Source organism: Lepidochelys kempii, chromosome 4 (genome assembly GCF_965140265.1).
Source record: "Lepidochelys kempii isolate rLepKem1 chromosome 4, rLepKem1.hap2, whole genome shotgun sequence".
Lineage (NCBI taxonomy): Eukaryota > Metazoa > Chordata > Testudines > Cheloniidae > Lepidochelys > Lepidochelys kempii.
Window position 1 is genome coordinate 57,509,803 of NC_133259.1, and position 15,647 is coordinate 57,525,449.

At 42.5% G+C, this 15,647-nt stretch overlaps 1 protein-coding gene across 5 annotated transcripts in view; it reads right to left on the reverse strand.

Moving 5' to 3' along the window:
* SH3D19 (SH3 domain containing 19) overlaps positions 1–8,947 on the reverse strand; it is a 118,614-nt gene extending 109,667 nt beyond the window's left edge. For all 5 annotated transcript variants that reach the window (XM_073341345.1, XM_073341339.1, XM_073341341.1 and 2 more), the window contains exon 1: positions 8,407–8,947. In XM_073341345.1, coding sequence (XP_073197446.1) covers positions 8,407–8,497 — 91 coding nt within the window. In that variant the 5' untranslated portion in view covers positions 8,498–8,947. The remainder of the gene's footprint in view (positions 1–8,406) is intronic.
* Between the last annotated feature and the right edge of the window lie 6,700 nt (positions 8,948–15,647).

Below are 15,647 nucleotides of genomic sequence, written 5' to 3' on the forward strand. Positions count from 1 at the left end.
ACACACCCCCTGTTCCTCAGACGTTCTTGTCAACTACTGGAAATGGCCTACCTTGATTATCACTACAAAAGGGTCCCCCCCCGCTCGTAATAGCTCAGCTTACCTGATCACTCTCATTACAGTGTGTATGGTAACACCCATTGTTTCATGTTCTCTAGCTATATAAATCTCCTCACTGTGTTTTCCACTGAATGCATCTGATGAAGTAAGCTGTAGCTCATGAAAGCTTATGCTCAAATAAATTTGTTAGTCTCTAAGGTGCCACAAGTACTCCTTTTCTTTTTGCAAATACAGACTAACACGAATGCTACTCTGAAACCTGTCATTAATTCATTAGCTCAGCTGGTACAAGAGGCACTGGAAGGAAGTATGAGAGAGAGGAAGAGAGTGAAGTATACTTGTAGCGCCAGAGCCATAAGAAGCCTCGTGTCAGGTGTTGAAGGCTCCATGTTACTGCTGGGATGAGGATGCATAGTCTGTGAAAGTGGTGGCAAAGAACACTAAAATAAACTGCATGAGGTGTTTTACCAGAAGGTGGTCTCCAATTGTGGGCTAGAAAGTAGGTAGGGGTGAGTCCACCCTGCTACAGCATCCAAATAAAATACTTCTCTCCCTCAAGATATCACAGAAGTACATAGTAGGTAGCTATTTGAATAGCCTTTGGTCTCTTCAGTGTTTGTGAAGCAGAGTCTCAAATCACCCAGCCAGTCCAAATAAACATACCTTAACAAGGGAAGGTGTTTATATTTAAAGGATTTTCTAACAAGTATTGATTGTGTGTGAAGTTAGTCCATTAAAGTTTTCTAAGGTGAAATGGAACTGTATTTTTCCCAACAGCCAAATGAGAACAAAAGACGCTGAGCCTTTAGGTAACAGAATGGGTTGTCATTCGTATTGTATTTTTCCTTAAGCACTCAGGATCCAAGATGCCCTGTGACCCCCCTGCCTTCCCACAACTCTTAGCAGCAGCAGAAGAAATGCTCTGTGGGATAGCTGCCCAGAGTGCTCCACTCCGAATACCGCTGCAAGGGTGAACATGCTATTGTGCAGGCAGCTGACAGTGTAAACACACAACAGTGGTTTCCCTTCAGTGCTCTCTGAGCAGCACCGTACCCGCTGGTGCTGTAACTCTGCCGGTGTAAACATACTCATAGACTTGGTTATCCTGAAAACCGTTAAGGCCTCTCACACCTTATTTTAAGCCTTACTCTAAATTAGCAAAGCTTATAGGATCTAAGGATACTCTGAAAGGGATCTGGCTAGAGAGGCAGAAAAGTGAATTGTTAAATTATATTGGTCTACCCAAAAATTGCTGAGATATGAGCCAGCTGAGCTCCATCCAAAATATTAAGTTCTGTGGCCACAAACTAATATTTCAAAATAAGAAGAAACTAAAAGTGCTCCCATTTCAATATAGGGACATAGATAGCACATGATAAATTTTGAGTTTGCCTTCTTAAAACAACTAAAACCACTTTAATATTAGCACAAAAGGGCCTCCTAAAATTCAAAACAAATGTTGTACTCTTAGCAACAAAACTAATTAAGTGGCTTTTTTTTTTTGCATGTTTCTCTATGTAAAAGGGAAAGAATGGATTACTTAGATTATGTGAGCATATATTTATACGTATCACCATGTAAATATATTTTTGTTTTGTTTTTAAAAAGCATACAAATTGAAAATTTACTCAATGTTAATCTATACAAATTAATGTACGCCCCAAACTCAGTTAATAGGACACAGAGTAGAGATAGGTAAAACATTAATAACATATGCTAATAAAATTATTTGGGTTTACTTTAACCCAAAACAGAACTGCAAAAGCACACAAATTGGAAAAGACTGAACAGTTGACAGGAACCTGTGAAACCACCAATTTTCACAAAGGCAATAGTTGTGAGTGGAGCTGGTAGAAAAATCTGAAAACTTTTTTCGGTCAGAAACACGGTTTTCTTTAAATTGAACTGTTTCATGGAAATATATCTATGTCAACAAGATGGAATTGAGAGAGAGACCCTCAAAATAGCCAACAGCTTAGTGATTAGGGATCTGATTCAGACAGGGCAGGGACTTGAACCCGAGTCTTCCATACTCCAGCTGAGTGTCCTAACCAGGCTATTCTGAGGTGGTTCTCTCTCCGATGTGGAATTAAAACAAATTTTGAAATGTTTAAATTTTTCGCAAATCAGAATTCTTTTCCAGTCAACCCTTGCTGAGAGTTCTTGTGGTCATTAAAGATCCTATAATAGGAGCATTAATCCCAATATGCAGGCCAAATTCCAAGTCAGCTAACAGTACTGTATACAAGCTGGATGAATAGCATGGAATGTGCCAAATCACCTGATAATCATGTTTAAAAGACACATTCTAGCCAAAGTAAGAACCTAGGGTAGAACATGGTTTTTAAACAGGTTAAAACCAACTCTAAACAAGAGTACATATCACAAGCCTTGCCTATATACACATAAATTACAAAGGCTTAAACTAAAATAGATTAATCAAACAGGCACAAACCCCTCACGTAGGCACTCTTAAATTGTTTTACATCTGGTTTATATCAATTTTGCTTACATTGTAAAGGCAGGTGTAAGCCAGTATAAGAGCATTCAACATTCAGGTTTTGCACCCGGTTTATCCATACTGATTTAAAAAAAAAAAAACTGGTGCAACTTTAGGCCTTAGTTCTCAATGCTGTATAGACAATCACCCTACTGTCTTATCTAAAAGTGCCAGTGCTTCCTTTGACTAGACACCCACATACAAACCTACAGCAGTTTAAGTGTTTTAGTTACATCAATATAAGTTTGTATGCAGACAAGGTCACTTGTGAAAATCATCATTTATCAGCCCTGCAAGATGGGAATAGAACCCTCTCTGGGCTGCCGGTCTTCTACCAGGACCTCCTCCGAACCTGGAAACTGTTTTCAACGGAGCTGTGAGCACGGGCGTGTTCTTGGCACGGTTCACCTCTATCCCAGACACCAGCCCCTTCTGCGGTGTGAGGGAAACCCTGGCACACACACATCTGGAGTGTGCCAGGCTGCAGCCCCTATTCCGGCTCCTCACAAATATTTTATTACATTTTTGGTTGCACTTTTCCCCTCACCTTCTTATTTATGAACTCCCTATCCGTGGCCCCACAAAGTCATGGGATCTCCTGGTCAACCTCCTCCTGGCCCTAGCTAAAATGGCCATCTATAAAACCAGGTGGGAGTGAAGTGAGAAAACTCCCTTGAAGGGAGAAGCACTGGAGTAGTCCTGTCCATTTCCGGAGCTGCTCTATCACCCCGCCCTCTAAATTGTGCCAGTTCTCCGGCAGAGAGGGATGTATGGCAGAAAGGTAAATGCCGAGATAGAGCAGCGGACCTGCGCTTCACCAGATGGCCTGAAGGGCGGGTGGGAGGGAGCTCGCCTGCCAGCCGTCACCGACCACCAGGCCAGAACTCGTGACCTGGGTGGAGGAGGCTGCCGAACAGATGGCCTGGCAAGCCTCCACCTGTGCCAAGTCACCCGGGTCCTGGACCACGAGGAGCATGCCATCAGCGTACACCGACAGGACCAGCCGCAGCTCCAGCTCCCACAGCACCAACCCTGTCAACCTCCTTCGGAGGAGACAGAGGAAGGGCTCGATCACCAGAGTGTACAGTTGGCCCGAGATGGGGCACCCCTGCCGTACTCCTCGCCTGAAGCGGACCGGTTCGGTCAGGGTCCAGTTGAGCCTGACCAGACACTCTGTGGAGGCGTACAGCGCCCAGAGAAAACCCACAAACTGGGGTCCGAAACCAAAAGCTTGCAGAGTGCTCAGGAGATATCCGTGATCCACCTTCACTTATCCTGGTACCAGGGATCTGTTTAGCCTGGAGCTAATATATCTGTCTCCCACTACTTTTCTATACCCATCTGGCCTTGCCCTGTCACACTGTACATTGACTAGTGAGATGGTATGCTTCTGATGCAATCTTGATTTATTCTATTGGACCCAGCTTATTGGTCTAAGCTTCCAAAGCAAGTTAGCACAGGTTTGGTGTAGGAGTGTAAAGGAAATAGGGTTGTTCTGAACTGGGTCTAGACATAAGTAGAAAGCTATGAATTTTTTCAGTAGCCTAAAATTGACCAGCTGAACTGAAGAAATTCCACTAAACTGAGTCTGAAACACTTGAAAAAAAAATCATAAAAAGAAACAGAGTAAAAAAAAAAAAGTATAGAAAGGCTATTGATCCATGTAGCAAAAAACTTATTTACCACATTTACTGTCAGCCACCCTGTGGGAATAAAATCATTTCCAGGAGTCCTATGACAATCTTATAAACATCAAAAGCAACTTCAATAGGACCTCTCTAATCCACACTGAAGATGACACAATGCATTGCAAATTACAGACATTTGTGGTTAAGCAAGTGGGCAAACAAAGGGCAAAGCGACCACTCTCCCTACTTTGGATAAGCTAATATCAGCAGGAGAGTGAGTTTGTGTGTGTGGTTTTTGGAGGGGGGGTGAGGGAGTGAGAGAACCTGGATTTGTGCAGGAAATGGCCCACTTGATTATCATACACATTGTGAAGAGAGTTGTCACTTTGGATGGGCTATTACCAGCAGGAGAGTGAGTTTGTGTGGGGGAGGGGGGGGAGGGCGGAGGGTGAGAAAACCTGGATTTGTGCTGGAAATGGCCCAACTTGATGATCACTTTAGATAAGCTATTACCAGCAGGACAGTGGGGTGGGAGGAGGTATTGTTTCATGGTCTCGGTGTGTATATAATGTCTTCTGCAGCTTCCACGGTGTGCATCCGATGAAGTGAGCTGTAGCTCACGAAAGCTCATGCTCAAATAAATTGGTTAGTCTCTAAGGTGCCACAAGTACTCCTTTTCTTTTTGCGAATACAGACTAACACGGCTGTTACTCTGAACACTAAATGTAGTTTGAAGTATGAGATTTTGAACACATTAAATTATAGAGGCTGTCTCATGATCCTCATTCTCTATTATTGGCCAAATGGAGCTCATTGCAGGACTAGATTCTTTTCCCCTCATAGAATATTCATTTTTAGAGCTAGCCAGGAAACAGACTTTCAGGCCTGCAAAAAACTTCAAGTCTTGGGAAAAAAAATTTGTCCAGAATCAGGATGAACCTCCAAAAACTTTCACAGACCTGGAAGTTTGCAATACTTCATTTTAGAATCACCATTCTAGAATCTGTCAGAAACCTGCCTGGCTTCTGCTGAATATTCATCAAAATCAACACGTTTCAATGGAACGTGTTGATTTGACAAACCAGCATTTTCCAAAATTTCCAACTGTTCACTATCTTTTCCTGCCCTCTCAACAGTATACTTATTATAAGGCTTGCTTGGTATTTCCAAGAAGAGATTGTCCCTTTTCTCCATAACATATAATGTGGGTAATGCAGCGTAAGAAGTATAGTTTGTTGCTTCATTACTCTTTTAAGGCCCCATCCTGCAAACACAATGGGGAAACTCATGGAAGTACATGTCCTCACAGATCAAGTGTTTACTGGGTCAGACCCTTAGGAAGCATACCTGTGCTTTTACCTTTCATACCAGTTCTTTATTTCCATGCACATACCCCTCCCTTTCTCTTCCATTTTTATGTATTTAACTTCTTAAAATCCACACGTCTCTAGGTTCTCAACACTACTTATAAGTGAACCACACCTTATACATCTGGGACTGAGGTAGTGCTCATTCCCACATCTGTATTTCCATGTATGAACTGAACTTTTATTTTATAACTGTGGCCTATGTGTATCCATCACATTTAATATTGCAGACCACATGTTGCCTGTATTGCTTTCAACAAAATGTAAAGTTTTAAATTGGTAGATACAGCATAACTCACTACCCTATTTCTCAATTTAAATAGTCCCATTGTTTGTTTCACCCTTACTTACATGATCATTTCCATCATTAGACCTTTTGCCTGTAAGTTGCAGTTATTTTTTTAATCCAAAAAAAAAAATATATATATATATATATATATATATATTGGGAGGTGCGAGGAGAAGAAAACTTGGTATATACAGCTCAAGTGATTTTCTCAAACACGTCTTTAAAAATACTGGGCCTCAGGATATGTCTAGACTTCTCCCAGCATAACTATGTCCCTGACCAACACAGCTGTACCAGCAGAATTCTGTAGTGTAAACACAGCTATATTGGCAAAGCTTCAGAGTAACAGCCGTGTTAGTTTGTATTCACAAAAAGAAAAGGAGTACTTGTGGCACCTTAGAGACTAACCAATTTATTTGAGCATAAGCTTTCGTGAGCGACAGCTCACTTCACTGGCAAAGATGCGCTTTTATTGGTATAGCTTATTTCATTTGTAGGCAGTGGTTTTACTATGCTGGCATTTTTCTTACTTTGCCTACACTGTCTTATCAATGGAAATATATTTTGTTGGTTTGTAAGTGTACAAACTGCAGCTTTGCCAGGATAGCTGCGCCCACACTAGGAATACTTTACTGGCATAGTATAAGGCAGTGATACTCAGACCTCTGGTTCAGGAGCCAAATTAGCGATCAGCATTACCCAAAAGAGCCACAGTAGTGTGAATGACAGGGAAAATATTTAGTTTTTATAGATTATTCTCACAGCTAGTAAATTAATAACTTAGTGCAAGCTGATAACTTAACTGGTTGATAACATAGTAAAAGCATCCTGATTGGTTAATAACTTAGATTTATTAATTAAAATCACACAGTGTTTCAATATCATGTGCTGCAAAGAGACACAGGAGACACATTTGAGAGCCACAGTCTGAGTATCACTGATACAAGGTATTTCTATAGCGGTAAAGTGCTCCTAGTGTAGACTTGGCCTGAATCTTCATTCACTGCAATGCATATAGTCATTTACACTAGTGCAAAGTAGGTGCAGAACACCACTAAAACACATAGTAGCAATTTACACTCCCTTTGCACTAGTATAAGCAACTATACAAAGTACAGGGCAACAGAGAATCCAGCCCTCTATTTTTTGTATAATCATTTTATACCTTAAAGTGAACTCTGAGATCAAATTTAGCTCCAGAATGAGAACACACACACAATTTTACAAAATCTAAGATTAACATAAATATTTTCTACTAGTTTAAAAAAAAATCCAATGGAAAGAGTTTTAAAATGTACATAATTATTCCTTCTACACAAAGAATGACTTGCTGGAGCAAGTCCTTAAAACTGACATATATAGCTAGTTTTGTCAAGTGAAAATGACTAGACAGTTTCCATTGTCTACACTGAGAGAAATGCAGAAAGTAAACAAACATAATAAAAATGTGATTTGCAAACTGGATACAATTAATTTAGGCTTGAATAAAGACTGGGAGTGAATGTGTCAAATTACACAAAGTAAAACTATTTCCCCATGTTTATTTCTCCCCCTACTGTTCCTCACACATTCTTGTCAACTGCTGGAAATGGCCCACCTTGATTATCACTACAAAAGGTTCCCCCCTGCTGGTAATAGCTCACCTTACCTGATCACTCTCGTTACAGTGTGTATGGTAACACCCATTGTTTCATGTTCTCTGTGTATATAAAATCTCCCCACTGTATTTTCCACGGCATGCATCTGATGAAGTGAGCTGTAGCTCACGAAAGCTTATGCTCAAATAAATTTGTTAGTCTCTAAGGTGCCACAAGTCCTCCTTTTTTGATAAAAAAGTTATTCCCTCACATGGGTCTCCCAGTGCACCCCATCTTCTCTGGGACCGTAAGCTCTTCAGGGCAGGGGCTGTTTGTAATGTTGTGTCTGGTACAGCATTAAGCACATTGTTGACACTTAGGCCTACATCCCCAGGCTGACAGACCCCTGTGCCCCTGAGGAGTTCCATTGCACAACAGAATCCATTGCACATGCAGAATCTAGGGCTTCCCACTGGCACCTCGCAATGTGGGGTTTGCCTGTTGGGGTGGCGATCCTTAGGGCATTTTAAGTATTAATCAATACAATTTATATTTAACCATCCAATTTAGGCAAACAGCACTCTGAGAGTTAAACTGTTGGAAGCTGGACCCTGCACCTTTCCTTTGAATATTAATGACTATCCTTTGATTCATCAAGGAGATAAGCATTCAGTTGAGCCTATTAAGCGAACAACACAGTTAAGTGACTGTACCTTGCCCTGACCCCCCTTCCTGCTCTCCTCCCACCCTTTAAAAAAACCATTTCCAGGTAGGATTTTAAACAAAAATGTAAGGAAAAATCCCATTTGTTAAGTAACGGTCAATCACAGATTAACACATTTCTACTTAATCTGAAGCCCCGCTTGTTATTAGCGAACACAGCCCCACCCGTGGGCACCCGCCCGTGAGACTGGTAGGTGGACTGAACGGAACTCCGGGGCTTAATGGCTTTGTCCCCGCATTCAGCTGAAAGCCTCCTGCTTACCTGCCGCCGAGGTCAGGTTACCCCTTCTGCGCCTTCTGCCGAGCTCCCTCAGCTCCCCTTCTTCGTCTTCCAGCCTCCAGGCTTCAGCCATCAGCGAGGAGGGGGCATTCAGAAAGCAGGCCCCCCCCTGCCCAAGCGCAGAGAGCGCGCGACCGGGGGTTCTTTGTCTCGCTCAGTGAGGGAGCAGCGAACGCCCCACCGCTGGGGGGGCTGCGCTGCCGGCCCCGGGGCAGAGCAGCCCTTCCGAGCCGCCCCACTCTGCACCTGCGCCTCTCCTCCGCCCCGGCAGCTTCCTGCAAATCTCTCTCCGCCGCCCTCTTCTCTGAAGTTTAAGCCCAGGCGTGGAGGATCCCCTTTGGGCCTTTTCCTCTCCTCCCTTCCCCAGCAAGGCTCAGCCAGACGCAGGTTGGGAGGAGAGAGAGAGAGGCGCACCCACACCACACCACCAGGTTGGGGAGGGAAGGGAAAGCCAAGGGAAAATGAAAGAAGGTGGCGTTTGCTTTTCCTGCCCATTCACAATATTCCGGTGTCAACAGGAAACTCCGCTGCTGCCTGACACTAAAACAAAAGGAGGAGGGGGAGGTACCTGGAGCAGAAAGCAGCAATCAGGGCTGCCGCTGCAAGGGAGGGGGCGAGCTTCAGCTGGGGAAGAAGATGAACTTGCACTTACAAGGCTAAAGTAGCTGAAAACTTTTATTTAGGGAAAGGGACGTGATTTTTTTTTTCTCTTGTGGATCCACGTATCTCCAGGGCTGTCACAAGCTGGTAGCATTTTGAAGGAGGGAGAGTTCTAAACAGTGCAGCATTGAGTGGGATTTTAAAGGTCCCTTCAAGAATGCAGCACATTCTTCCTCACCCAGCAGGAAAGGCCTTTAAAAACTGCTTTAAATAATCCAAAACAAGAGCCTCTGTTCAAATGAGGCTTGGCTGATTTATGACTCCAGTCCCATTGTTGAAGCATTGTTGAAATTGCGAGCTGAGTTATACCCAGTACAATCCCACTGAGCAGTATGTGGCAACCAGGGGTGTAAATCAGGGCAGAAAAGAAGAGACTGGTGCCTGGATATAGAGCAGCCCACCTGTTTTAAAGGGTTAACTGCCTTTATACTTTTATTTGCTATGACGAGCACCACAGCTCCAAAAAGCACTTGCACTTTCTGGTTAAGGTGAATTAAGTAGTAAAGGTTCTCACTGTGAGAAGTTAAAACCTACTCTTCTTATTAGCACATGCGCAATATGCCTCAAGTGGCACATGACCAGGATTCATCTCTGAATTTCGTCTGCTGGCTGCAAAAAAGGGTGGTGGTGCTTAGGTACCAATATGAAAGGCACCTTAGAAATATCCAAGTTATAGAGTCTTTGGTTTCACATTGTTATTATAGGCAGAACAAGTAGTGCTGCCTATAATTAAGGTTGCCTGACACAGGATGGATGGTGCTCTGGGGATAAACCAGGGTTACGTAGTGAAGGAGTCTAGATCAGGGGTAGGCAACCTATGGCATGCGTGCCAAAGGCGGCACATGAGCTGATTTTCAGTGGCACTCACACTGCCCGGGTTCTGGCCACCGGTCCGGGGGGCTCTGCATTTTAATTTAATTTTAAATGAAGCTTCTTAAACATTTTTAAAACCTTATTTACGTACAACAATAGTTTAGTTATATATTATAGACTTATCGAAAGAAACCTTCGAAAAACGTTAAAATGTATTACTGGCACATGAAACCTTAAATTAGAGTGAATAAATGAAGACTCAGCACACCACTTCTGACAGGTTTCAGAGTAACAGCCATGTTAGTCTGTATTCACAAAAAGAAAAGGAGTACTTGTGGCACCTTAGAGACTAACCAATTTATTTGAGCATGAGCTTTCGTGAGCATCCGATGAAGTGAGCTGTAGCTCACGAAAGCTCATGCTCAAATAAATTGGTTAGTCTCTAAGGTGCCACAAGTACTCCTTTTCTTTTCACTTCTGACAGGTTGCTGGCCCTGGTCTAGATCTATAGGATCCCTGCCTCCTTCGTTGCAGACATTGGTAGGTGTGTAGTGAATAAGGCAAGGAGCTGCAGAGAAAGAAAGGATGGTCTTGTGGTTTAGGCAGTTTAATGCCCCTCAAATAACTAGACTCTCTCCCAGCCTTTTCCATAGAGTTCCTGTATGATGCTTGGGAATTAATTAAAATCAAACTTTTCATATTTTGTAAAGGGACCACTCAGTGCACAAGATGCACACTACTTTCAGTAGTGCAAGCTGAGAAGAACATGCTGCTTTATTCAACTATGTAACAAAGTGGTGGTGGGTGAAACGCCCACTAACTAAACAGGAAGTATGAAAATGGTGGAGTCTGACTCCAACCTATAGTTCTCTGAGTAATTCAGTTAACCCCTTGATGATCACTTTATTACTTCACAGGTGGTCTCTAATTGTGCACTCATTTTCTGGGTGGCTCACATGAAACCCTGGCATTCGAGTTGCAGAAGCGCTGAGCACTCTCAGCTGTAAATGAAGTCACTGGGAGTTGTGCTTGAGCATATGACATGTTATAAAACACTATGTTCTCTGAAAAAATCAGAGATTATTGTGTGTGATTATTTGGGGCTCTATGTACAATTTATACTCGTTGTATTGATGTTGTAGAGTGTTGGTCCACAATATTAGAGACAAAGCAGCTGAGGTATTATTTTTTATTAGGCCACTTTCTGTTGATGAAACAGACAAGCTTTCAAGCTATACAGAGCTAAAGGAGAGCTCTGTGAAGCTTGAAAGCTTCTCTCTTTCACAAACAGAAGTTGGTCCTGTGACATTACCCCGCATATTCCTTATGGAAATATGCTTATGATATGGATATGGCATAACTGAGGTATATTTTATACAAGGTGGGTCTCGTAAGTATCATTGGAAAGGTTATTTACTGAATGTGATTATCCAATTTGTATGCATGTATCATTTCTGTATCTGAAGTTAGGAATGTTGACTATGTAAAATTACAACTGTGATAAATGAAGGGAGAGGGGGTAGCTCCCTTTTGTGGATGCTCAGCCAGCCAGTAGCTATAAAATCCCTCTTAGTAGCTGTTCTCTAATTGCTCTACCTGTAAAGGGTTAAAAAGTCTCACTGCTATGCATAGGTAAAAGGAAGTGAGTGGGCACCTGGTCAAAAGAGCCAATGGGAAGGCTCGAACTTTTAAAAAATGAAACAAGATTCCCCTTTTGTCTGTCTGTTCTCGGGGAAAGGCAGATAGGGAGCAGTTATGAGAAGCCTGGGCCAGATATGATAAAACATTAGTATCATACTTAGAAACTACTCATCTAAAACCCCAGCTATGTAAGTAGATCAGGAAATGTCTAGGAAGACGCAATTAGGTTTATCCCTTTTATTTCGTTATAGCTTGTGGACTCCTCTGTGCTAACCCCAAGTGCTTTTGTTTTGCTTGTAACCTTTAAGCTGGACCTCAAGAGAGCTATTCTTGATGCTTAATCCTTGTAGTGCTTTTTTTAAAATCTAGCAAAAGCCTAAATTACCATATGTATTTTCTTCTTTTTTTTAATAATAAAATTTACCTTTTTAAAGAACAGAATTGGATTTTTGTGTCTTAAGAGGTTTGTGCACGTTGTTTAATTAGCTGGTGGCAACAGCTAATTTCCTTTTTTTTTTCTTCTTCTTCTTCTTTCTCAGTTCTTCCCCGGATGGGGGTGAAAGGGCTTGAGGGTACCCCACAGGAAGGAATTCCCAAGTGTGCTTTCCTGGGCTCTCAAAGGGGTTTTGCACTTGAGTGGTGGCAACATCTACCAATCCAAGGTCAAAAAAAAGCTGTAACCTTGGGAGTTTAATACAAGCCTGGAGTGGCAAGTATTAATTTTTAGAGTCCTTGTGGACCCACACCTTCTGTACTCGAAGTGCCAGAGTGGTGAATCAGCCTTCACAACAACTGTGTACATACCTGGAGATGCACACCAGACAATAAGCAACCAGCCTTAATGGGCCATTGCCTTTTTCCTAATGAGTCTTCAAAGATGTGGATTCCCCCATCTTCCAGTTCCTTCCTTCCTGTGGACATTGCAAATAAATCTGGTTTCATGGTTGCTTTAACACTGCAAGGTCAGGTGATAATGTCACTTGGTAAAAAGTGCCATCTTAGACACTGCTGGTACATTTCCATTGAAAACCAAGGCTTCCCACCTTATGCACATTCTATTTAAGGCTAGGGAGTAAGGAAAACAGGACTCCTCTCCACTGCCTTCCTGCCCAAGAAGAAAGACTACTGAAAGTACCTGAGGAGACAAAGGAACTGAGCTGTGGGAAAGGCAAGGGCTGAGTCCAGAGTGAGACAGATTTTAGTCTAGTCTATAAAGAGAAACACCTGGGACTCTAAGCTACAGAAACTCTGTAACTTGCCTAAAACAACATTTAGGGTGAGAAATTACTTCTTGAAACCAGTCTCTTTAAGATCTTAAGCTTAGTATGAGTGTTTTGTTTTATTTGCTTAGTAATCTGCCTTTGCTATCACTTAAAATCTGCCTTAACTTGTTTTTGTTTAGTATTAAACCCAGTTTGTGCAATTTCTAACTGAGGGGCAGGCAAGAAGTTGTGTATATCTTCCTCCACACTGAGGGAGGGGGCAAATTTACAAGCGTACGTTGCATAGGTTTCTCTACAGCACAAGACAATAATATTTTGGGTGTACTTTCCAGAGGGGAGCTGCACTTGAATACTGGGCGATTTCCTAGCTGAGTCTTCTCATCGAGCGCTGTTTGCAGACTCTGTGATTCTACAGCTGGTGCATTCCTACCTGTGTGTGTCTGCTGCCAGAGGCTGGAGAGCCTAATTCAGAAAAACATGGAGAGGGAGCCAAGGCTAGTGGCGCAGGCAGGCTCAGTGAAATCCAAGTACTTCAGGTGGGATCCCGGAAGGGGGGATCCAACCTGTCACAGGTCCAATAAAAAAATATTACTTCACCCATCTTGTCTCTCTATCCACAACTTATGTATTCTGGTTTATTTTATGAAATTTCTGTATCATTTGTGTCATTCAATAGATGTGGAATCCACCGTCTGCTGTCAGGATATCATCAGATCAGGGATACGGGAGGGTCACCCATTCAAATGGGAGCACCTTAGGGCAATGGGTTGGCTGAAGCTGGGAGAACCAGTTTTCTCCAACTTCTCTGCAAGGGACTGAGGTTTGAAGAGTGGAATTGCCCCAGAAGCAGAATAAAGAAATCACATGAGGAACAAAGGCACAGCAGAATAAAGGATTCACATGAGGAACAAAGGCACAGGCTTTTGGAGGGAGAGGGGATGTTTTGATGGCAGTGCCAGTCAAGGTAAAAGAATGCTCACTGGACTCCAGGGTGGGAAGAGAGAGCACGAATGAGCACATGAAGACTGACTGAGTCACATGGAAGAGAAGCCTGACCTGGAGGAGTGGAGTCCCAAAGAGGGGACCTGGAGCCTTACTGCTGCTATCTAAAGTAAAGAGTGTTTGGTTTTGGAATGTTTTGCATAGCCTGTGCCTGTTTGCTTCCACTATCATGTATTCCTGAAGAAATGATTTGTAAGCCAGCCTGCACATATAGTGGACGTCTGGGAAAGAGTGGGGAGGCCAGGGGAGCTGGCCCTAGTCACAGGGCCTAGGCAATTGCACTGTGGGGTCTCAGCTGGCAGAAAGGGTGTGATACAGGATGTGAACCTTGAGAGTATGCGTAGAGAGCGAAAACCAGAAAAAATGTGTGGATGCTGCTTAGTTTGGGAAGTTTAAAAAGAACACAGGTGCAGCACTGATACTCAAACACAGAAGCCTGGTATCTGTCCAGCAGGGGAAATTTTAAAGCAGGGTTGTGACACTAGGTGTCTCAAATTGAGCATCCAAAATTCGTGGTCTTTTTAAGTTAATCTCTCACTTCTCTAGCTGTAACAAGGGGATATCACCCTCTCACCTCACAGAGGGCTGGGAAAATAAGTGCATTAGTATTTTTGAAGCCCTCAGATGCTATAGTGATGAGTGCCAGAGACAAGTCCATGAAGAAATTAATAATTCTGTTTTCAGAGCAGTGTTTGAATAATTTGCAGTAAATATGTCCTAGGATGCCTATTGAACAATGAAGCAAAAACAAAATATTGAACATTGCTCATTAACTGAGCAGTTTATCCTGTGCACTGAATGAAGTAGGGGTCCTGTTGAAAAAATAGTATATGATCATATAATTGGTTAGTCTTTAAGGTGCCACAAGTACTCCTTTTCTTTTTGCGAATACAGACTAACACGGCTGTTACTCTGAAACCTGTCATATAATTAAAGACTATCATAATGCATACAAACAGGAGGTAAATTAATGTTGCACAGGCAGCCTTAATTGTGGTATTTTCTAACTTTTCAGTGCTTGTCTTTTCAACCTTAATAATGTTCTTTTAATGTAATTGTTTGTGTGTAATTTGCTACTCAGTTAGTATCATAGTTATGCATAAAGGACAGACACTCTGCTTTAACGGCTTGCACTCTTAAAGGCTCCAAATCTTCATTGAGGTCTGCATGGGTGGACTTCAATTAGGTCTTCATGTGGGTGCACTGTTCTCCCCCCAACACAGATGTAGGATCATGGTTCTATGTTATATCTAAACTGGCAAAGTGGGACCCATAATTCCCCACCAGTGCAGTTCTGTGCAGAATACTATGTGGGGCTTCACCACTGGAGAGTTACAAGTTTGAATGTTTTCATCACCAACAAGGCCATAAAGTTGGACTGAAGACATAAAATAATTACAGAAAAGAAGAGTGTGAGGACAACAACAGTCAACAAGAGAAGAGAGCAACCATCTCTGGGTGCTGAAGAGGAGAACAAAGAGAGAGAGTCAAGTATAGAGCCAGAATTGAAAGCTGTTTGCATTCCAGACAGATTTCTTAGCAGCTATATGATTAGAGTCCAGGCAGGGGAGTTTGTTAACCACACCTTTCCTGAGCTTTCAGGACTTACCTGGATTCTCTCCAGATCCCTTCAATAACCATGAGTGACCAGGACACTCAACCCTCCACAGGGCTTTCCTCTTATGATTTCCTCATTTCTTTTTATATATATATATATATATATATATATATATATATATCCTCCCTATTTACTGCAGAAGGAGAGGAGTCACAGCCTTGTGAAGGGACTTTGATGTCACTTGAAGCAGGGGACCCAGACGGGAACATCAGCATGAAAATTCAGAAAAGGTGCAGGAAGCACAGCTAAACAAACACTCTATCACT